Below are 23,946 nucleotides of genomic sequence, written 5' to 3'. Positions count from 1 at the left end.
GAAACCTTTCACACTCTCACATGCTGCTCAGTCATCAGTTTTCTCTCCAGCGGCACTGACTTCCTTCTTTTTTACTCATCGCCTCTCACTCACAGTGAGGTGGTCTCTAGCTTACTTTCACTCACTCAGTCTCACCATCATTTTCTCTTACAGAGTCCCTGAACCTGTGGGCTAGACTGGAGTAGTAACTGCAAATCAATCTGCCACTAGGCTCAGGTATACACCCACACACGTACACACACACACACAAATTACAGCCTCTCACGCTCTTCCAGTCGCAGCCACATTTTCTCAGTCTCTCACGCAGTCTTTGCTAGTTTAGTCTCACAGGAATGGTTTTCATACACACAATTGCGTATTCTGGTGTCTTTCATCTCAGGCACCCATCTGGCCTCACAGACATTTTCTCTCATACCATCAGCCTCTCACACATGCACTTCCATTACTTTAGTTGATCCAACAGCCTTGCATGAACAGTTTCATGCACAAGCCATCTCCCAAACGCTGAGTCACCCGCTTACTTACAGTGAAGTTCCTTACCTACGGCACGGTCCCTGAAGATCTCTATGGCACTTTCGTGCTCATACCGGCTCTCACACGTTTTGGTTACTCAGTCTGTTTTGCTCACCATCAGCCTGTTCAACAGTGACTGATGCGCAGTCCCCACTTCCTTCTCATAAACATTATTTCACACACACCACCAGTTTCTCGTATAGTACCTTAATCACTCACATTCAGTCTTACAGTGGTTTTCTGCCACCCAGCCATGATTTCTCACATAGGCACAATGTCAAGTTTGTGGTTACAACTTCCACTCTCTCAACACATGGCTTCACAAACGAACGTGCGCAATCACAGCTTTCCAGAGTTTTCTCTTTTTCACACACCTGGTTGCCAATCTACAGTCTCTACCACTGTTTCGGACACACACCACTATGCTCTCTCGCTCTCACGATCAATCTCACACCCTCACCGCCTTTCACATAGTCACGCCTTTGCACACAGTTACTCCCAACGGCTTTAGGGGAAAAAAAAATGCTAGCAGTCTCCAGCATCACCTTTAAAAATATATATTTACAGGAACAATTCCCCATTCTCTGGGACTCTTAGAAAAAAAGATCCATTTTTGGGGAAGTAAAACAAACAGTGGAGACAGGTGTAGCACCGTCCCCCAAATCACCAACCCCCAGGTCCCCAGGCCCAGGCTGGGCCGGTGCTGACGGGAAGTGAACCCAGGAGTCCTTTGAACCCGCCCTTCTCCAGCCTGGAATTCACACAGGACAGGCTTTATGTCCCTCATTCCTCCCTCCCAACTCCAGGGACACTTAAAGGGTCCTTTGTACCCGCCCGCAGGAAATTGGGGGGCTGGGAGGGAGCTGAAAATACATGTTTGGTATCAAAAATAAACACTTGGGGGTGGCAGGAAGACCCCCCCCAAATCCCTTCCTTCCCACCCACCCTATCTCAGATATAGGAAGAGATGCCTCCCTCTCCCCTATTGAAAAGCCCTGTTTAAAAATAGATTATACTATCAAAATGGCAGGGGGTGGGGGACAGGGAGACCTGGAGTACTGGTTGGAGGGGGCCCCCCAGACGGGAACCACTCCCCAAAAAAACCCTCCATTGGGAGGTAACAGGCAGGACCCCAGGAGTTTGGCAGACACAGGAATGGCTTCTCAGGGGAAGAACAACAAAAGGGGCATTCCTCCCCGGCCAAAAAAGGTGGCTGAAAAAGGACAAGCTGTCTGAGAAAGGCCGGGGAGGTGGAAATTCCCATTCCCAAGGGTGTGAGTCTTCCTTGGCCAAAACTCCCAAAATGTTAAACAGCAAAAATTCTTCCTGGACCCTTGGGGAGGGCCAGGAATAATAAACTACAGCAATCTAGCTCTTCTACCCACACCCCAAAATGGAGACAGGGCTCCCTCAGCTCCCCAAGGGCAGCCTGAGAAATAAATAAAGAAAGTTCCTTCTCAAGCCAGACCCTGACTATCTCACCTTGGGGAAAAAATGTGGAGATGGGGGAGATGCCCTCGCCAACCGCCCCCCCCCAACAAAAGAGTTGGGCCAGGCTCTTCCCAGTGGCCTTCAAAAAATAAATAAATAAACCGTCCCCACCACTGCAGTAGGAGACGTGTAAGAGCGGCCACTGGGGGACTGACCAAGAAAAGAGAAGTTGTATGTTTTCTGTGGAAGGGTTACTGAGAGATCCTTTTTCCTAAGAATCCCCACCCAACCACGACCACAGCACGAGTCTGTCAGCTGAACTACGTTTCTCCTTGAGACGGCTGGCTGGAGAGAAGTTCAGGGCATGGATGGAGTGACCCCAGAAAGGGGTGGTGGTGGTGGTGGTGATAGTCATGGCTTCTGGGGCCCTGGGGAGAGCACCACGGGGGTTGAGAGGCCATCCACGCTGATGGAAGGGATGTGCACCTGGGCGCTGCCACTGGACGGAAACTGGGGACAAAAATAGGGAGAGGTCATGGATTGGGACCGTGCTAGGGTCTCTCACCCTTTCCGAGATGGGGGGAGCTGATCCTACCTGGAAGGAGAGCTTGGCCGGGCTACGGGGTGCAATGGGACTCAGGGTGCTCCAGAAATGAATGCTGGGGGGCAGCGAGCTGGGCGTCAGCAGCACCGGGGTCTGTGGGGAAGGGGTGGTCAGGGCGCAAGTGAGCAAGAGGGCAGGTGTGGGAAAACCAAAGGAACTTGGTTCCAGCCCCGCCAGATTTCCCACTCATACTTATGAGATCACTCCTCAGAAGAGCACAGGCCTAGACCATAACTACCAAGGCCATGCCCGTGACAGCTCTCCAGCTTTACACAGACAACCCCTCCTAACTCCTGAGGGCCCATCCCAGCCTCATTGGGCAAGACCACCTACAAGACCCCACCCACATGCCGCTTTCAAACCTCACCATCCCAGTAGCTCAGGGTCAACTTCCAACTCTTATCCCCCACCTGCATACCTCACAGGAAACCCGCTAAGCAAATCCCAGACCCCAAAGCCCCGCTTAGGTTCCTCAAGCTATGTTCCAACCCAGAAACAGTTCCTGCAGAAAGCCTCTCGGGCCCCCCAGTCCCTGACCACAGAACTCCCCAGATCTGCCTTCTTTTGGGGACCCGACCCCTCGGCATTGCAGGCTCGTTCGCCTTGTAGCAATCAAGCCCCGTCTCTCCGCGCAGCCAACCCCACTCGAAGGCTCCACCCTCCCACTCACTCAGAGGTAACCGTATTGGCCCTCGCAGTCTAACTCCTCCCACCACCACCCGGCCCCAATCCCATTCATTCCAGGTGCCAGCCCCGCCCCTTCAAAGGCTCTCACCAATGTGTGCGTAGGTAGCAGGGAAGGCGTCAGCGCTGGGCCTGGCGCCTGCAGACCGGAACCAGTTCCCGATCCTGGAGTCCGTTCGGGTCCCGGCCCACCCAGCAAGCTCGGGCTGAGTGGAAGCTCCAGGTCCCGGGGCTTCCGACCCTTCTGAGGCTGGGCGTTCTCCGTGCTGGAAGTTGTGGAAGCCGCAAGGCCGCCCACCGGCGCCGCAGTTTCCATAACGACCGCAGGCAGCCGGGCTGGCACGCCCTCCGCGGGAGGGGCTTCTGGCTCGGCCTTGGGCTCAAAGGGCTCCGCCTTGACGGCTTCCAGGACAAACCCCGCCTCCCCAGTGGCTGCAGCTTCTAACTCTTCCTTGGGCTCTTCCACTTTGACTTCTGGGGGCAGTGGTCGGCCCAACCCAGGCTCCATATTTGGCTCTTCGGATTTAAGGTTTGGGGCCTCGGGTGGGGTCAGGATGACCTGGAAGAGGAACAAGTGCAGAGGGGGTGCCTAAAGATTGCTGGGGTAGTGAAGCCAATTATTTCCCTTGGAAAGCAGGACCTGGTAGTGGGAGCAGGTCCTCCAACAAGACGTGGGACTTTGCCAAGGAAGTGGGGCTCCTTCTGGAGTAGGTCCTCCTATCTGGGGGCAGGGGAGGGGTGAGACACTTGACAGCGGCACAGCTTAGGGGCGGGACACCAGGAGATACTGCCCCCATTCACGAAAGCAGAAATTCTCAGAAATTTGCTTTATGGACCAGCAGCATACGCCTCATCTGGAAACTTGTTAAAAGTGCAAACTCTCAGACCCATCCACAGACCCACATAAACAGACATTCTGGGGGGTGGCCCCCCGAAATCTGTGGCTTAAAAAGCCCTCCAGGTGCTTTCTGATGAGTGCTAAAAGTGTGAGAACCAGTGCATTAAGCAGACACATTCAGGACACCTGCTACATGTTGGGTGTACTACTAATTGTCGTGTGCTTAATTTCCTTCTTCCTTCCAAGGCTTTGCATAGCTTTCCTCCCCATCCCTTTCTCCAAGGGGACTTCTGTGTCCCTCCTTCCACTATATCTCCTTTAATAGGACGTTTATGTCTCCCCTCCTCCCAGCCCCCTCCTCACTTGGGAATTGTACCTCCCTCCTCTTGCTGACTTTCCATACTCTAGTCCTTACCTGCAGAGGCAGGCCAGCCTCCTCAGCCTCCAGGCAGGCCTCCAAGGGGCTTGGACTGGTGCTCCTACCCCCCGAGGGGGGCACTGCTGCTCCTGCAGGGGCGGTGTTGGGGAGCACTGTGGAAGGCCGAGGATGAGAGGGTGGCTGTGGCTGCGGCTGCAGGGACTGGATGGTGAAGGTGGAATAGAGGCCCGAGCGCATGTAATCATTCCGGCTGCTGCGTGCCAAACCGCCTGGGCCTGCCACTCCTGCACCCCTGGGTGTGCCTGGCTTCCCAGAGGCAGTGTCCCCGGGGATGGCGTGTACAGCTGTGGTGCCCACATTTGCCACAGTGGAGGTGACAGACACCTCAGGCTGGGGCGGGCAGTCCTCAGTGGAGCACCCCGCGACCTCGGGGTAGGACACAAATTTGTAGACGAACTTCTGGCCACTCACTTTGCGGATGATGTTCTGGGAAGGGGGAGACAGGATAGAGGGTCTTAGAAGAAAGGGCCAGGGAGGGTGTGGATGGTGAGGGGGTGAAGGGGTGTGTCTCCTATAGTGCCTTTCTTTCCTCGTGCCCCTCTCCTGTCCTTTTACATATACACCGTCCCACCTCAGTGTCTGCCTCCCCATAGGTTCCCCCTCCCAGCTTCTTTCACAGCTCACTCATCTAATTTGGGGTCTCCTCCCTTCTCTTCCAGTTTCTACCACTCTCCCCCAACCTGATTCCCCTCTCTGTATTCTCCCCCAGCTTCTCCTCCTTTTCTGTCCCCCCCCACCCATAATCCTTCCTTTAGTCTAATGCCCTTCTCCCCTCCACATCTCCTTCCTGTCCATCCCCCTCCAAGTCTCCCTCTGTCACACTCTCTTCATCTCTATCTGTCCAATTCCCCCACCCCCACCTCAGATACACAAAGCCACACCCACAAGGCTCCTCTCCACACTGGGGCCCACGTAGGGGAGTAGATCCAGGAGCAGGCTTTCCTCCTGGCTCCAGAAACCAGGAGTGTCTGTGGGCTAACAGGGCCAGGCCCTGGGGCTGGCTGCCAGGACAGTTTTGGAGTCTAGTTTATGCAGTAAGACAGGAAAATGAAGTCACTGATAATAAATGTTGGAAGAGACTAAATGAATGTAGAAGAATGTGGTGATGAATTGTTAATAAACATGAATTATTACAGGATTATTTAAAGCTCTTGACACAGACGTGGAACAGGGCAAGGTCATCAGGGAGGACAGGATGAGGAGCCTCATTCTTAATGCTATTGGGGAGGTTTAAGCTGAGGCAATTGGAAAATGAAGTCACTGATGGCAACTAACAAGAATTTAAAATACTGGTATAAATATTGGGAGAATCTTAAGGCTGGCTTGGGTGGGTCACAGAGCACGTTTGGGGTATTTCAGGACAGGTCTGGAGGGTCTCAGGGATATTCTGGTGGTCTCAGAGTACAGAGTGGGGCAGCCTCATTATTAATATTGTTTTGGAGGTTTGAGCTAAAGGATTAAAATATAAAAATGGAATAAATGCTATAAATGAGTTAAGGGTGTGCAGCACAGGTCCAGGGCTGTTCTGGGGGACAAGAGGTATCTGGAGGGCACTAGAGCACCCTGGGAACATCTTAAGTGTTGTTCATGTATATCACAGGGTGGGTTTGTGTTTCTCAGAAAAGGAATGAAAAGGGAAGTTCATTAATATTGTTTTGGAAGTTTCAAAGGGGGTTGAAAGGAAGGGGAATTGGATGAAGGCAGTCAAAAGGTACACACTTTCAGTTATAAGAAAAATAAGTACTAGGGATGTAATGTACAACATGATAAATATGATCCACACTGCTGTATGTTACATATGAAAGTTGTTAAGAGGGTAAATCCTAAGAGTTCTCATCACAAGATTTTTTCTTCCTTTTTCTTTTATTTTGTATCTATATGAGATGATGGACGTTCACTAAACTTATCATGATGAACATTTCTTGCTGTATATAAGTCAAATCACTATGCTGTCACCTTAAACTTATACAGTGCTGCATGTCAATTATATCACAATAAAACTGGAAGATGAAAAATACTGTTTTGGAAGTTTCAGGTAAAGAAATAAGAAACTGACGGGACTTCCCTGGTGGTCCAGTGGTTAAGACTCCGCGCTCCCAATGCAGGGAGCCCAGGTTCGACCCCTGGTCAGGGAACTAGATCCCGCATGCCGCAACTAAGAGCCCGCATGCCACAACTAAAGATCCCACATGCTGCAGCTAAAGATCCTGCACGCAGCAACGAAGATCCTGCATGCCACAACTAAGACCCGGTGCAGGTTTATTAAAAAGAAATAAATAAACAAATATTTTTTTAAAAAAGAAATAAGAAACTGAAATAACTGGTATAAATATGGGGGGTATCTAGCACTGGTTTGGGAGTCTGAAAGGATAAGATAAGGAAAATGTATAATTTTAGCTATAGGAATAAGGTGATAAAATAATTGATATAAATATTGGAGTGGACCAGTGTTGCTCTGGGAATACAAGAGGATGGGGTGTGGAGCAGGCATTATACATGTTGTTTTGGAGGTCTTGGCTAACAGAGTGAGAGATAAAAAGAATTGATAAAAATGTTGAGGGTCCTGGAGTATAAGGTAAGGAAAGGTTAGTATAATGCTGTCATGGAGGCTTTGATTCTAAGAATAAGGATATTCTAGAATTCTTATTCTGGGATAAGAGCAGATTATGAAATAACTGGGGGAACCCAGGACTGGCCCAGGATGAGGAAGAGTCATTAGTAATAGAGTTTTCAAAAGTTTTGGCCAGAGGAATAAGGCGAGAAGATGAAATGTCGTGTGGGGCACAGTGCGACAGCAGGACTTTGGGTATCTCAGAGAGAGTGGAGTGAGTAGGGGGTCAGTGTTAATGGTGCTATGAAGGTTCTAGTCGAAGCTAAAATAAAATACAATAAAACAACTGAGATAAATGCTTAGGGGCCCCCATGTTCGTGTAAGAGTACCAGAGGATGGGGTAAGAAATGGTAAATTTTAATATCGTTTTCAAAGTTAGAGCTCTATCAATTTAGGCAAGAAAATGACATAACTGATTTAAATGTTTGGCACAGGCGAGTGGGTGGGGTTCCTGGCCCTAGTCTCAAACACCTTACCTTATCATAGTAGTACCGCAAGGCCCGGCTGAGCTTGTCATAATTCATGTTGGTCTTATTCTTGCGCAGCCCCCAGAGCCGGGCCACCTCCTCAGCATCCACCAGCTTGAACTCACCGCCATCCCGGGAGGTCCAGGAGATAATGTGGCCATTGCCTTGCTCTCTCAACAGCTGCAGCAGAAACTGCCACAGCGTCACAGAAGGGTCCATTGCTGCGCAAGCGCTCACGCCATCCCAGGGGTACCTGGAGGGCAGAAAGCTCAGAGCTGAGAGGTTGCAGACACAGGAAGGGGAAGAGGTCAGCAGGAGGTGGATTCCTTTCTTGCCATCTTGCCTCCACCTCTGTCTCCAACTGCCACCACCATTCCCTGAACGCCCTCAGCCTGGCTTTGGACGACTCCTGTAATGCGATGAGACTTCTGGGGATACTAGGATAGCGTGAATGTCTTCTGCGTGTGGGACAAATGTGAACCTCTGGGGTCCAGAGGGCAGACTGTGATACGCAGAATAATGCCCCTCACCCAAAGATGTCCACATCCTAATTTCTGGAACCTGTGAGTATATTATGTTACCTGGCAAAAAGAACTTTACAGGTGAATTTAAGGTTATGGGCCTTAACCTAGAGACTATTTGGGTGAGCTCAATCTCATCACATGAACTTTTTTTTGTGGTTACAATATACCCTTGTTGCCTATTTATTTTATACAAATCCTACAACCTCAAGGAATTGAATTCTGCCAACAACCTAAACGAACAGGAAATGAATCATCCCCTGGAGCTTCTGGAAAGGAATACAGCCCTGCCAACACCTGCATTTTAGCCTGGTGAGACCTGTGCTGGCCTTCTGACCTCCAGAACTCTAAGAGAATAATTTGTGTTTTAAGCAGTTAAAAGTTTGTTATAATTTGTTACAGCACGAATAGAAAACTAGAATAAGGCCCCTCACCTGAACATTTTCATTTGCATCTTCTACCACATCAAATATTAAGTTTTCCAGGAGGTTCCTTCTGCCAGCTCCTCGCAAAGGCTGTTAACTTCATGCTGGGTTCCCTTCCTCTGCCTAGAAGTCTTCTCCATTGTTCAGTTACCAGCCCCAAGGGCCTTGCCTTTATGAAAATTCCTGACACTGAATGTCTGCTCTCTTCTGTCTCTCTATCCCACGCTCCTCTGACCTGTCTCTGTCCCTCTGTGTTCTCCTTCTTGACAACAGCAATAATGAACATTTACTGAGTGCTAAATACATGCCAGGCATTGTACCAATCAGAGGCAATATGGCCTACTGGACAATCAGCCCCTCCAGAGCCAGACCGCCAGGGCTGGAATCCTGGTTCTGCTACTTATTAGCAGTGTGACACTGGGCATGTTCTTTAACCTCTTGTGCTCAATTTTCCCATCTGTAAAATAGGGATAATAATAATACCACCTAGCTCGTAGGGTTATCGTACAGATTAAATATACTATGCCTGGGGTATGATAAGCTCTTATGAAATATTAGTTTCTAATTTGTTCATAATTCCTTATCTGCTATGCCAAAACCTGATCTGAAACAAAATAAGGCCTTTTGTGGTCTTCACTGATCCTCACTTGGTGTGACTGTTCATACATCTATCTTGCTGCAGAAATCTGAATGTGGCTGATTACAGAGCCCACTAAGGGTGTTATGTAACATCTTGTATGTATACCTTGTCACCTTTTTAAAATCTGAAAAATTCAAAATTGTGAAACACATCTGGCCCCAAGGGTTTTAGATAAGGGCATGTAGACCTGGATTGCTATTTTTATAGCTATTGACTCATTTCTCTCTCATCACAACTTTGGGAAATAGGTACTCTTATTATCTCTAATTTACAGATGAGGAAGCGGAGGCACAAAATGTCTAAATGACATGTACAGGCCACACAGCCCTAAGTGGCAGAGCCAGGATTTGGACGCAGGCAGCCAAGTTCCAGGTGTCTGATCTTTTCAACCATTAGACTAAACTGCCCCTTGCACTGACTGCTCCCTCAGCATGTCGAGCAGAGAACAGGACCCTCCTGGCGCCCCCACCCACCCCATAACTGCTCCCTTTGCTGAGTGTGAATTGGAAATAAACATGAAGTTCCTTTTCCTTAAGGAATGAGCTTTCATCAATCAACTGTTCACCCAGCTGTTGGGACTGTTGGGTTAAGAATAAGACCTTCCAAATCGGAAGGTTTCAAAGAACCTCCCTCTATTATTTATAGCTTGAGTCTTTAATCTGTAATGAAATACAGTCTGATCCTCTTATGTCTGAGCTATTCATTCTGAAGTTCATTCTGCAGACACAATTTTAGGCAATTATGTAAGTCACAAGGCCACGAAGTGTCCAGATCAGAGTCCCATCATCAGAGACCTTGCTGGGTTTTTATTTGGAAGGCCTGTTTGTTTCAGAGGCACAAAGAGACCAGTGTGACTCCTGGTGGCGACAACAGGCAATTTTACCAGTTCCTCTTTCAGCAGCCACAGAATCTTTTACTTAAGGTGAAACCTGACGGTTGGCTTCAAGCCTCAGCAGCACATGGGGTTTTGTATTTTGTTTATTATCACATCTCCCATGTGACCCCTAATAAGAGTTCTAGTCATATGCCTCACTCAGATGTGTTTACTTCTCTTTATTTCATTCATTTAGCAAGCATTTTTGGAGGGCCTACTGTGGGCCAGGTGCTGGGGATACAGCAGTGAATACAACAGTCAAAAATCCCTGCTCTGGCGGAATTCACATTTTAGTGGGGAAGACAGACAAGAAACAAGATAAACAAGAATATGTCAGATGGTGATAAGAGCTCCGGGGGAAAAAAAAAACAAAACGAAGCAGGGAAGGAGTTGTTATTTTTGAAAGGGTAGTCAGGGGAGGGTAGTCACGAGGAGGTGATATTTGAGGAAAGACCTAAGAGAGGTGAAGGCGTCAGGTCTGTGACAACCTGGGGAGCAGCCATCCAGGCAAAGGAAATAGTCAGGGTGAAAGGCCCTGAAGCTGGAGAGCCTGTCAGGTCAGAGGAAGGGAAAGGAGTCTGGCGTAGTCGGAGAGAAGGCAGTGACGGGAAAGTAGCAGGAGATGAGAACAGAGGGGCAGCAGAGGCCAGACTGAGTAAGGCTTTTTCGGGCCCCGGAAGAGCTTTGACATTGACTCTGAGTGAGACAGGAGCCATGAGAAGGCTGTGAATAGAGGGGTGACAGCCTGTGATTTGGATTTTAACAGGATCCCTCTGGCTCTTGTAAGAAGAACCAACTGTACGGGCTGAAGAGGCCACTGCAATAGTCCACGTAAGAGATGGTGGTGGCAGCAGTGGAACTGGTGAGAAGTGGCTGAGTTCTGGATAAAATCTGAAGACAGAGTGAACAGGATTTGTTGGCAGATAGGATGGGGGTGGGATGGAGTGAGAGAGGTGCCAAAGGTGATTCTAGGTTTGTGGCCTGATCACCTGAGATGGCAGCACTGTGGGAGAGCAGGTTTTGAGGGGAGATCAGGAGGTCAGTTTTGGAGATGGTCAGTCTCAGAGGCCCTGTGAGATACCTACGTGTATGCCAGGAATAATACTAATCTAAAAAATAGGAACCAGTCACAGAGCCCTTACTGTGTACTGCAAACCATTTTAGTCACTTAACTCATTCAATCCTCAAACCAACACTATGGGTGGGCATTATTATTACTCTCCCGTTTTCCAGATGAGGAAATGGAGGCACAGAGAAGTAAAGTAACTTGGCTAAGGTCACACAGCTGGAATTTAGCAGAGCCAGGGTTCAAACCCAGGCAGTTTGGCACTAGGCAGTGATCCTGGACACCTTGCTCCACCAGCTCTCTATAGAGCAAAACAGAAGGGTAAGGTCCTACAGGGGGACAGGGATGCTAATTTACACAGGGTGAGCGGGGGGGGGGGCTTCCCTGAGGAAGTGACATTTAAGCAGAGATCTGAAGGAGGGGAGATGGCAAGCCATGCTGACATCTGTGGGAAGGGTGCTTCAAGCACAGGAACAGTGTGCACAAAGGCTCTGAGGTGGGCCCAAGCTTGGCATGGGCACCCTGAGTTAATCCAGTTCCCATCTCTGAAAATATGTATGTGCTGTTCTCCCTGCCAGGAGTGCCCTTCCCCCTTCCCCACACATGATGAACCCTTTATTACACACATCATCAAGTTCTGGTATCTCCCAGGCAGAATTAATTCTTCCTCTGTGTGATCCAATGTGTCGAATAACCTGTCTGTCCTTGCAAATGTGTTCTTCTCTCTGGGTCTCCAGCCTCGTACTCCTGTCCTGTTCTAGCTGTGTGACCTTGAGCGAGTTACTCAACCTCTCTGGCTCTGCTTCTGTACCTGTAAAATGGGGGATATGTCACCCTCAAAGTAAAGTATCTGCAAGATACACCTACTCTCAAAGGCCTTTGTGAGGATTAAAGGTCAGTGTATGTAAAGGACTTAGAAAAGTTATCTCTGGGACATAGCAGACACTCAAATGTTACAATTAGCTGGCGTGACACTCTTCTTCCTCCCCAGCCCCTCCCCCACAATCTTATGTATCAGCATGGCCTCACCATCTGGCTCCCACCACCTTTCTGACCTTGCCTCCTACCTCTCCCTCCACTCTGGCCTCCTTCATGGCCCTTGAACATGCCAGGCACAATCTCACCTCAGGGCCTTTGCACCGGCTGTTCCTTCTGCCTGGTACACTCTTTCCCTAGGCATTATGGCTCCCTTCCTGAACTCCTTCAGGCCTTAATTCAAGAAGCACCTTCTAAGTGAGGCCTGCCCTGTGCCTAAGATTTCAACCACCCTGATACTCTATTCCTACCTTCCCTACTTCACTTTTCCTCCTTAGCACTTGTCTAACATACTAACTAGACTTATTTATTTATACAGTCTGCACTCTTAGCAAATGTCTGTTCCACAAAGGCAGGAATTTCTGCCTGTTTTGTTCCCTCCCATATCCCCAGAACCTAGAATGCCTGGTGCTCTGTAGGTGCTCTGTAAGTGTTTGTTGAATGAATAGTCCCAACTAACCAGCCTCTTTTAACTAGCTCTCTTATGCCCTCTTCATCTCCATCTGCCCCCTACCCTGATTTATCTGATATTATATTTTTCCATTCATTCATGCAATAAATTCTTATCAAGTACTGGATAAGAATTTTAGGTGCTGGAGGCCCAGCAGTAAATAAGCAGACAAAAAGAGTCCCTCATGGGACTCCCATTCTAACGGAGAAAGACAATAAATATGACAAACTGGTAAAATATACAGTGTGCCTGACAGTGATAAAGGGCAAAGACACAACTAAAGCAGAGAAGGGGTCTAAGTCCTGCTGGCTGTGCAGGTTCAGATGGTCAGGGACGGGTTGACATTTGAACAGAGCCCTGAAAGGATCCACACAGAGAGGGGGGTAGAGTGTTCTGGGCAGAAAAAATAGCCAAGGGAAAGGCCCCAAGGCTGGGTCGCACCTGGTGTTTTTGAGGATGAGTTAGGAGGCCAGTGTGGCTGGAACAGAGTTGGGGGGGCGGCGCATAGGCGGTAAGGCCAGAGAAGTTACTTGTTTTATTAACTCACAGGTATTCTTTATTTACATTGGAGGGTATTCTAGTTCTGATTCCCCCATTTAACCAGTGAGGAGAGAGGTGCAGAGAGAAAGTGGTTAAGCCACTAAGGTCACATAGCTGCTGGGATCGGGGGTGGATGGGTGCTGAGACAGGTGTGGAATGGAGACAGCTCTGCAGGCAGAGGGAACAGCAAAAACAAAAGCATGGAGATGGGAACTAATTTGGTTTTTAAGGAGTGGGGCCTCGCGTGAGGTGAGATGTAGTGAGAGAGGAAAGCCTCAAAAATTATCCTAGGGGGCTTCCCTGGTGGCGCAGTGGTTGAGAGTCCGCCTGCCGATGCAGGGGACACGGGTTCGTGCCCCGGTCCTGGAAGATCCCACATGCCGTGGAGCGGCTGGGCCCGTGAGCCATGGTCACTGAGCCTGCGCGGCCGGAGCCTGTGCTCCGCAGCGGGAGAGGCCTCAACAGTGAGAGGCCCGCGTACCGCAAAAAAAAAAAAAAAAAGTTATCCTATGTTCTGAGGGGTAACCTAACCTGGTACCTACTGATCACCTCTGTGTAAGGTATTTAACCTCCCTATGCCAAACTTCCCTCAGTACCTAGCTCATAGGGTGGATTAAATGAGCTCATTAACATACAGTATTTTGCCTGGTACACAGTAGGTGCTCAATAAGTGTTAGCTCCTATTGGCATTATCACTATCACTAATGTATTCATTTACTGGAGGGAGGCAAGATGTCTTAGTGGTGAAGAGTGTATATGAGAGGGTGTGTTCTAGAGTAAAAAAGTCCTGGGTTCAACAAGCACACAGGCTGATCCACTATTAAGGAGGGAGGGTGGCAGGGAAGGCCACAGACTGATGCAGCACAAGGAAAGGAGGCGGGAAATAAAAGCACAGTCTGACCCTCCTGGAGGGATTACAAAGCACTGGACTCACAGGAGGGTATACTGGAGGGGTGTGAATGCAAGCACATGGGTGGCAGGAAGGCCAATGAACAGATCCACTGCAAAGTTGTGTGTGTGTGTGTGTGTGTAAAGGCTCACCTTATTTACTAGGGGCAAGGAGAGAAGAAAAGCACATTGACTCATGCACAATAGTGGAGAGGGAGAAAAGCCACCCCACAGACTGATTAAAAGGAGAGGGGGACAAGGCCATGGACTGGGCTACTGAAAATGGGGAGATATAAAGCACTAAACTGACCCACTAGTAAAAGGAAGGGAGAAGAAGCCCAAGGACTGGACTGACAGTCTACAAAAAAGGGAGGACAGGGCAATGGGCTGATAAGCAGGAGGACGTGAAAACAAGCATTTAGACTGATCCACTGTAAAATGGTGTGTGTGTGTGTGTGTGTGTGTGTGTGTGTGTGTTTGATAAAGCCATAGACTGATGCATTGGGGGACTGGAGGCAGGAATACAAATTCACAGATTAACTCACTGTTGCGGGGGGGGTACAACGCTACGGATTGACTCACTACAGGAACAGTAGGGATGAAAAAACAAGGCCACAGACGGGGCCCCTGAAAGTTGAGGACAGGAGAATACAAACACTCAGACGCACCTACTGTCAAGGAGGTGGACATTGCCAGAGACTGGTTCCCTATAAGCGGGGATCTGGGGCAAGACCACGGCCGAGTCTACTGTAAGGTGGGGTGGGGAGAAATTCAAGCACGCAGACCGACCCATTATAAAACAGGAAGGGGGGTTAAGCTACGGGGCAAAGGGCCAAAGGGAGGGGACAATGGCACAGGTAGGTCCACCAGCCGAGGTGGTGGTGGTGGGGAGTCGAACACCAGCAGGCCACGGGCCAAGCCACATCCCCCCGTGCGGGGGCGGGAAGGATACGTAGGGTCACGGACCGGGCCCTCCACCCTCCAGGCCCCGGGCTCACCTGTGTGTAGCGCAGCGGCGGTGTTGGCAGCTCCGGGGGGCGGGGGCTCCATGCGCGGCCCCACCGCCCCCCAGGCCCGGGTTCCGAGGCGACGGTGGTGGCGGTGGTGGCGGCGACAGCACCTAGAAGCCGCCCCTGCGTTTCCCCACTGCTCACGTGGGCCCACGAAGGAGGAGCCGAACGTTCCGCTGTTCGCTGATTGGCCAAAGTACCGTGGATCAACGGTGCGGCTTCCAGGGCTGGGGAGGCGGGCCTTGCTCCACAGAGCTATGTTGTGATTGGCCCGAGGGGAACTGATGGAACGCAGATGGCCGCCTGGGTTCCGAGGGGGCGTGCTCGGCCCCGCCGGTGCTCCACACTGATTGGTTCAAGACAGATTGATAGGCCATGGGCGACAGACAAGGTTCGGGGGACGCCTGCCTCGCGCTGATTGGCCTATATAGGATTGATGGAAGACAGCCAGCGTCCGAGGATAGGGGTGGTTAGGCCCTGCTTTCTGCTGATTGGCGGCCGAGGGACTCTTAGCTGCCAGAACCCCTAACGGGGAGGTGCCAAACTCTACGCAGCTCAGCGGAAGCGGGACTTGTATAGAAGTACACAGGCGTAGCAGCCCGCAGGGAGGAGGTCTGGCCAGGGTTCTGCGTAGGCGGGCAGGGTAACTCTGTAGTGATTGGCTAGAAAAGACGAATTTAGAACCGAGCAGCTGCCAGACAAGCGAAGGAGTGTTGAGTGGCGGAAACTAAATGCCTACGGGGGCGGGTCGAGCTGCGGCCAGTAATAAAGCAGTGGAATCAGGCTCTGCATCGATTGGCGGAAGCTGGACTCAACCTAGAATAGGGGCTGGACCAGCCCTAGGCCCATTGCTGGAAGCTGGAACTATTGATAATTAGAAGCTGGGGCAACGCCAAGGTTGGGCCTAGACGGGTGTGGGTGTAATTTAAGGTACCTGAGAAACGATTGGGGTGTGGGAGAAGGGTAAACCCTAGGGCCAGGAGTGAAAGGCTGCCTTGGGGAACAAACCTCCACCCTGAATCGGCCCATTCTCTAAGGTAATTGAGAGTATTGTACAGGAAAAGAAATGGAAGGGTCAGGTGGGGGCCCAGATTGTCAAGGCGATGGTATAGAGGGCAAATCAGAAAGTCAAGTGGCACATTCTGCCAGGGGACAGGATGAAGACGGGACTTCAGTGGTTTTTAAAGGTTCCACACAGACTGGATCTCTGGGCCTCCTAGTAACTTTGTGCTTTAGAAACAGGGCACTTTTGCAAACAGCAAGGGTTAAGGGGGGAAAGAAGGGCCATATGACTCAAAGACATTCAAGCTCTTTAATGTCAGGGGAGGTAGGAAGAAGTCAATGGTGAGGCTCCGGGAAATTCTGCAGGCCTTGTAGTTCTCTAAGCCCCTGAAAAAGAGAACAGAAAAGACTGAATGGAGCCTGGGTCCAGGCCCCACCCCAGGCTTGCTCAGAACTCCCTTCCCTCCGAGCCAGCTTGGCTCCAATTTGACTCCAGTTTAGGGGGAAAGATGGTACTTCCCATCTCTGGCTCTCTCTCTTCCTCAGGTCACCGCCCTAAACATTTGGAGATAGTGTCTGGGAATGGGGTGAGTTGCTCTCACCTCTAGCAACATGTGGATATGGGCCTTGATATTCATGGAGTCCTTGGTGAGGCTGTCGCTGAGCCTGGAGAAAAGAAACAAGAAAGGGCAAAGTGGGCCCCACTTATGATCATGAGGATGATGCTTCCTCATCATTTCAGGAACTACCTACATCATGGATGACTTCCACACGGCAGGTGGTAGGACATCCGATTACCTGACCTGCTCCTATGCAGAGATGCCTGGCTGCCATCTGGACGGCACAGATTCAGAGACATTTATTGAACGTCTACTCTCTGCCGGGTCGTTTTAGGTACTGGGGAGACAGCAGCAAACACAACAAACAAAAATCTCAGCATCGTGGAGCTCAAATTCTCATTAAGAAGGACAGTGATGGAATAAAACACGGAGTATGTCAGATGGTTATAAGTACAATAAAAAAAATTAAATGATAAGAGAGGATAAGGAGTGCAGGCATGGGGGCTGTAATTCTAATTAGAGTGCTTAGGGATGGCTTCACTGAGAAGCAGTTGAGTAGACTTAAAATGAAGAGGCGAATCATGTGAATACACGGAGGATGAGTGTTCCAGACACAAGGGGCAGCAAATGCAGAGGCTCTGAGGTGGGAGTGTACCTGGCATGTCTGAGGCACAGCAAAGAGGCCAGCATGGGTGGAGAAAAATAAGCGAAGGTGGGGTGTAGGAGGTAAGGTCACAGAGGGAAGTGGGGGAGACAGATCATGTAAAAGCTGCCAGGCCATGGTAAGGACTCTGGCTTTTACTCTAAGTGAGATGGGAGCCAGGGGATGATTGTGATCAGAGAAGGGATATGAAACAACTAGGGTTTAAGAGGATCCATCTGGCTGCTGTGCGGAGAACTGACTAGGGATAAGGACAGCTAGTGTGGAAGAGGAAGCCCAGTGAGGAGGCTATTGAAATAGTCCAGGTGAGAGATGCAGACTCACACCACAGCAGCAGCAGTTGAGGTGATGAGAAATGATTGGATTTGGGATATATTTTGAAGGTAGAGTCAACAGGATTTACCAAAGGAGGATGCTGGGTATGAGAGAGAGGACTTAAGAAAGACACCAAGGCCTAAGCAACTGGGAAGCTGGAGCTGCCTGAAACCACTCTGGCTCTGGACTGTTGAGTTATGTGAACTAGTCAATTCCTTATATCTATGCCAACTGGGACCAGTCTCACCCAAAAGAATCCTAATTGATACAAAGGATCAAGGAAGGCCTTTCTGAAGAATGAGTAGGAGTTAAACAGTAAGACGGTCTTTTCCACAAAAAGTCCAAGAGGCAGGAAAGAGCTTTTTGAGGAGCTGTCAGGAGACCAGTGTTAGAAATTAAGCGAATGGTGGAAGGAAAGAAGCACAGGATAAAATCCAAGAGGTAGGAAGGGGCTAGATCATGCAGGGTCTTGATATCATGATAGGAATGTGGATTTTATTGGCTGAGCTATCTGTCAGTGTAGGAGTGTTTTAAGGAAACAAAATACTGTTAAGAAAAGTAGAAGGCAACAACATAGGATGTCAAATTGGGAAAAAATAGTATGAACCCATTTATATATCACTATCTCCCAAATTTATATTTTCAATGCAGCCCTCTCTCCCGAGTTGAGGAGTTTTAACTACATCTTCAGAAAATCTACTTCAGTGTTTAACGAGCACCTCACACTTAACAGGTCCTAGACTGAACTCCTGATCTTCCCCTCCAAATCTGCTCCTCCCTTATCTTCTCCATCTCATAAAATGGCAATTCCATCCTCCTAGTTGCTCAGCCAAAAACCTAGACTCCTCTCTTTTTCTCACACCCCACATCCAATCAAGTATTCTATTTAAAATTGCAACTGCTCCCTCGGAGGCAATGTTTCTCACCTCCAATCCTTGTTGTTCTCTGCAACATTGTCAACCTGTGACATACTACATCCTTTACTTATTTGTTTACTGTCTGTCTTCCCTGACTAGAATGTAAGCTGCGTAAGGGCAGAGATTTGGTCTGCCTTGTTTCCCGCTGTATCCTCAGGAACAAAAACAGTATGTGGCACATAGTAGGCACTCAATGTACAAGCTTAGTCTGTGAAAGGTTTCAATGCTTAAAATAAAAAAGGAGGAGAAAAGTATAAAGTTCACCAAATGCTAGTTGTAACACAAAAGGGATATGTTTAATTTATTGCTACTGATTAGTATATAAGGCAGTGTTAATAGTCATATGGTTATTCTGTTTCTTCTATAATCATGTCTGCTTATGGGTATGGATGTGTACTCCTTTCTCTGTAATCAGAAAGAATGTACACAGAGACCTGATCCTCCCACTCCTCAAAGAAACAGACTAAGAACAGGAAGGACTGATAGGCCATTTCGGTTACATAAAATAACCTGAAAGAAAGTTACTTTAAAATGTGTCCAGAATAACCAAGTATTTTAAAGAAGAGAGCGAGCTACACAGACTCAAATCTTCATCTCCTAGAAAGATTCAATTACTATGGAGTCCTACTAATTATAAAGTAGTAAGAGATTCACATTTCTCATCACACTAATAGACCAGGTCAGTAAATCAGAAAGACCAGACAGGGGGCAGGCAATGACAAATACCTCATTTTGGGGAAAGACATCAAGTTTCATAAAATTAAAACCTATTTGAAAGGCTCAGGAATCCTGTGTCATAACAAGGAAAGCTTTGTCATAAAAAATTGGATTTGGTCTAAATGGCCACCAAGTTCAGAATTGCATTGGCCTATGAAACCAGGTCCCTCGACCAAACTATTCACCAACTGGCCTGATCAGTAAGACTTAGAAATCCCAGTGGGTCTGAGGCTCATTTGGGTCTACGGACACTGAAATCCTGAAAAGGTTTGAAAAGAGAAGAATTACTGAAACCTAAGGGAGGCAACTCTGGAAGAAATGAATGTAGGAATAAAGAGAAATATAACCTAGAAGGAATCTTAGATCGGTGGGGTTCACACTTGTGAGATGTTGTTAATCTAAGTGTATTTGCTCAGCATCCCCTCACTCACTCCTTCTGAGTGAGTGAATGCTCACCATTCTCGGCAGCTCCTCCTAACATGGCAGGCACACTGGTTGCCTTGCCAGGAATGCTCTTCCCCAGAGAGCCCTATGGCTTGTTCACTCAACCAAGTGACTCAAATGTCACTTCCTCTGGGAGGCCTTCCCTAGCCACATTTCAGACCTCCCGTCCACACTCCCAATTCCCGTTCCCTGCACAGAACCTTAAACTCAACTGGAGCCCATCCTTTATCCCCACATTACCTCCCCATCACCACCAACAGAGATCTGCTTCAATCCCCACTTAAATCTATTTCCAGCATATGCTTTTAAATTCATTCAACAGAGTGCCTACTATGTGCTATGTGCTATTCTAGTGACTTGGGATATAGAGAAAATCTCTCTCTTTGCAAAGCTTATATCCTAATGCGAGGAGGCAATGAACATTGTAAAGAAGTAAATTACACAGTAAACATTAGGAGGTCATAAGTGCTAGGGAAAAAAAGAAAAAGTAGAACAAGGGAGGGGAATCAGGAGTGCCAGGGGTTGCAATTTTAAAGTTAGGTTATAGAAAGCCTCATTGAGGAAGTGACATTTAAGCAAGACTTAAATTGAATAAGGAGAAAGGAAGCAATGCAGGTACCTGGGGAAAGAGTGCTGTAGGCAGAGAGAAGAGCCCCTGCAATCACGCTGAGGTGGGATCATTCTGAGGGTGTTTAAAGAAGCCTGTGAAGGTTAGTGTGGTGAGAGCACAGTGGATGAGCAGGAAAATTAGCAGGTGAAGTCAGAGGTAATTTGTTTTATTGTTTCTGATTTATAGGCTGAGACCTCCAGGATCTGGTCAAAACTGTGCTGATGTGTAACAGTTAGTCCTTCTAGAAGGTAAGCCTTCTAGAAGGTAAGCCTTCAAGGAACCCTTCTGTCTTGTTCCCTGCTGCCTCCCCACCACCAAGCACAGAGCCTGGCACACAGCAGATGCCCAATAAATTTTTGTGTGAGTGAACAATACAAAGACCATTTATCAGTGCTTATTATGTTCTACACCTGGGACTAAGCTTTGCATCCCCACTTTCCTCAGCCCTAGCTCTGAGGGGGAGGGGAGATGGGTTCCTAAGTATCATCCCAGGCAGCCATGGGGAAAGGGGGAAGAAGGGTGTGGCAAATGGTAGTGCTTTTTAGGCACTATCCTCATGCAATGGACTTACTCTGTGAGGAGACTGCTCTTACGATCAATGAACCTGAGAGCTTCTGCCAGTGTCAACTCCAGGAAAAAACCATATCCAAGGGCCACATAGATCCGTGAAGTGTCTGGGCTAAGGAAACAGTGGTTAGAGGAAGCGGGGAAGTTCTTATCACTGTTTAGCACACCACACAGTTTGAGATTTTTTTTACTCCCCTCTCCCCCACCTTCCCCAAATTGAAGCTCTGGGTGGGCAGGAATTTTGTCCTATCTTATTTACTGTCACATCTCCAGCACCTAGCAGTGTCTGGTACATAGCAAATACTCAAAAAAATTTTTTTGTTGAATGAAGGAAAGGGGAAGCTGAACCCTGTGGGCTCAGAGGGGTGGGTAGACACTCACACCACTGTGTCAACGAAGAAGTTACAGCCCAAATCCACCTGCATATATAACTCCGAGTGATTAGCTTCCTGTGGGGCCGGGGAAAAAGAGGTAGGGATCAGTGGCCAAGTTTTAGGTTAGGTGACAGGTTTTGGTCTGGGGTATCTCCTCTCTTCCCCCTCCTTTGCCCACAAAAAGATGGTACCTAACCCTGGCACCTTTACCTGGAGTCGCTCAATGACATTTCTCAGTTGAAGGTATTTGGCCAGCTGCTCATATACCTTGTCGCGATGGTCCAGCACCTTTCTAATGGGACAAGAGTAAAATGGTGACCAAGAGGAAACCCTGTCTCTCTTGGAATACCTCATATCATGACCCTCTGAGACTCTCATGTCACCATGTCCTAAAGAGGTGTTTTAGTGCAGAAGTCAAGATTTGAACTCTGGGTCAGACTACTTCGGTTTGAATCCAGGCTTTCCATTTTACTAGCTGTGAGACTTTGGCAAGTGAGTAACCTTTTTGGAACTCAATTTCCCCATCTTTAAAATAGGAATAACGAGTATTACCTCACAGAGTCATTAGAAAGATTAAATGAGTTTACTAAAAAGCATTTAGAATAGTGCCTGCCAAACAAGAAGCTCTATATATGTGTTAGCTATTATTTATTAGTATTATTTCACTCTACTCCCAATGCCTCCCTCCAATCAGGATACCCTATTCTCACCCTAGAAAAAAATCCTCCATCCCTTTTAGGATGCTCATAATCCTAGACCTGAAAACTCTACTTCCTCCTCAGATTAATAATGATAGGAATAATAATTTTTCATACTCATTGAGCCTCTAGTATCCAAGTTAAATCCTTTACAAGGACTGAACACGCTGAAAACTCAAAACCACCACATGAGGAAGGTTGCATTAACTTCCCCATTTCACAGATGAGAAAACTGAGGCACAGAAACTCGAGGTGAGGTACAACGTGTTCACACGTAAAACGAAACGGCCAAGTCAGGATTCGAACCTGAAAACTCGCTCGTAACCCTTAACGCCATCTGAACCCGCGCATGCGCGGACACACCCTCCATTAAGACCGCCATGTCTTCCCTCTCCCGCCCACCGTCGCACCCCGGATATCGCCCCTCCTACCCCCTCGAAAGGCGCGCGGGGCCGGGTTCCGAACGCCTCACCCACCAATCAGAAGGATACGCCCTGACTTCGAACGCCCCGCTCACCACGTGCACCGCTCCAAGCGCCCCGCCCCCTATTCTGTCACTCACCTCAGGTCCCGCTGCAGTACGTCAGAGATGAAAGCCTCGTAGCGCAGCACTTTCTCCGCGGTGGCCTCCACCGCCCGCCGTTTAGGGGGCGTCGCCATGATGGGCTCCTGAGGAATGAGGAGGGGGAAGACCACGATAACCACTCAGTTTGCTCTCAAGCACAGTACATCTGCACCCTCTCAACGTTAGGAGTGGGGTCATCCGGCTCAAACTGGGGGTTCAGCCTTCTGCCCCTCCCAACTCTGGGACCCGGTCACACAGGCACACCCAAACACGGCCGTTACCTGAGAGCCGCCGGCAAAAACAAGGGTTGGTAAGAACCTTAGCTTCCGGGTGGCGCGGGTAAATGACGTACAACGAGGGTGCTGGCCAACCAAATAACCAGGTGGTGTGGGATGGTCCTGAACGGAAGAAAACGCGTGAGAGAAGAGAAGGGCGGGGCTTTACAAAATCCGATGCGATTAAGGAAGGCCGCAGAGGGTGGGAACCGGGACTGAGCGCGGAGCCTATGAGGACAGTGCGTGGTTGGTGGGGGTGAGGTTTAATGGGATTTGGCGGGTTCCAGAGGAAGCGGGACGCACAGGTGGAAGTAGAGAGAGTAAAGCGTTTAGTATTTAAAAGTAGGAGCTTCACAGGGAGATCAACTCGGTGCTTTGTGACCACCTAGAGGGGTGGGATTGGGGTGGGAGGGAGACGCAAGAGGGAGGAGATATGGGGATATATGTATATCTATAGCTGATTCACTTTGTTATACAGCAGAAACTAACACACCATTGTAAAGCAATTATACTCCAATAAAGGTGTTGAAAATAAATAAATAAATACATAAATAAGTCCGAGCTTCAGAAGCAGACGGGCTAGAATCGATCATGGATCTGGTCTGTAAAAAGGAAAGTACATCCTTGTATCGCCCTGGATTTTGATTTTTCACACGGGAAGTTTGGGTTTGACTCCCGATAATGGAAATGACTGTGAGCATTAAAAAAACGTTTTTAAAAGGAGACAGTTTTTCTAAAATGCACCTTTGATGACTCCAGCTCTATGGCCCGCAATCTAACTGAGGTTCAAGAAGAGATTGACAATGCACTATGTCTAATCACGTCATTTAATAGGGGCGTCAAATGGAGGGTCGCTGAAGTCCTCTGCCCAAGACAGGTTATCCTGTAGCTGAAATAGTTCCTATGTTTTTATTTAAATGTGTAAGCTTTTTATTACTTTATTTTTAAGCGCTCAAATTACCGAATGGATTTATTTCCCACGTTAAATTTTCAAATAATAGCATCTAACCCAGTAAGTCCAAGCCTGAGCCTGGAGGAGAACCTGGATGCTGGATCCCCCAAATGATATTCCCACCTTCAGGGCCTAGAGCACCCACCCCTATCAGGGAAGTCTCCCCAGATAATTTGCGGGTTTACGTGTCTTTTAAGCAAGCTTTGTTTCAAATACTCAAAACCTGAGCAAATCAAGCTTTTCTTTGCCCTT

General features: G+C 48.6%; 2 protein-coding genes across 2 annotated transcripts; both read right to left on the bottom strand.

Moving 5' to 3' along the window:
• Nucleotides 1-1,054: 1,054 nt before the first annotated feature.
• On the bottom strand, nt 1,055-15,195 carry ELK1 (ETS transcription factor ELK1). The gene is made up of 6 exons (XM_030851902.3): nt 15,026-15,195; nt 7,597-7,840; nt 4,486-4,935; nt 3,324-3,791; nt 2,540-2,641; nt 1,055-2,454 (listed from the first exon to the last, which is right to left on the bottom strand). The coding sequence occupies exons 2-6, from the start codon at nt 7,804-7,806 to the stop codon at nt 2,356-2,358; spliced, it is 1,329 nt and encodes a 442-aa protein (XP_030707762.1). The 5' UTR covers nt 7,807-7,840; nt 15,026-15,195; the 3' UTR covers nt 1,055-2,355.
• A 1,113-nt stretch (nt 15,196-16,308) lies between these two features.
• On the bottom strand, nt 16,309-22,840 carry UXT (ubiquitously expressed prefoldin like chaperone). The gene is made up of 7 exons (XM_030851901.2): nt 22,749-22,840; nt 22,465-22,571; nt 21,415-21,496; nt 21,212-21,279; nt 20,835-20,942; nt 16,642-16,705; nt 16,309-16,426 (listed from the first exon to the last, which is right to left on the bottom strand). The coding sequence occupies exons 2-7, from the start codon at nt 22,560-22,562 to the stop codon at nt 16,376-16,378; spliced, it is 471 nt and encodes a 156-aa protein (XP_030707761.1). The 5' UTR covers nt 22,563-22,571; nt 22,749-22,840; the 3' UTR covers nt 16,309-16,375.
• Nucleotides 22,841-23,946: the final 1,106 nt, after the last annotated feature.

Source organism: Globicephala melas, chromosome X (assembly GCF_963455315.2).
Source record: "Globicephala melas chromosome X, mGloMel1.2, whole genome shotgun sequence".
NCBI classification, from domain to species: Eukaryota; Metazoa; Chordata; class Mammalia; order Artiodactyla; family Delphinidae; genus Globicephala; species Globicephala melas.
Note: the sequence above shows the minus strand (reverse complement) of the source record. Positions and strands in the feature narration are given on the sequence as shown.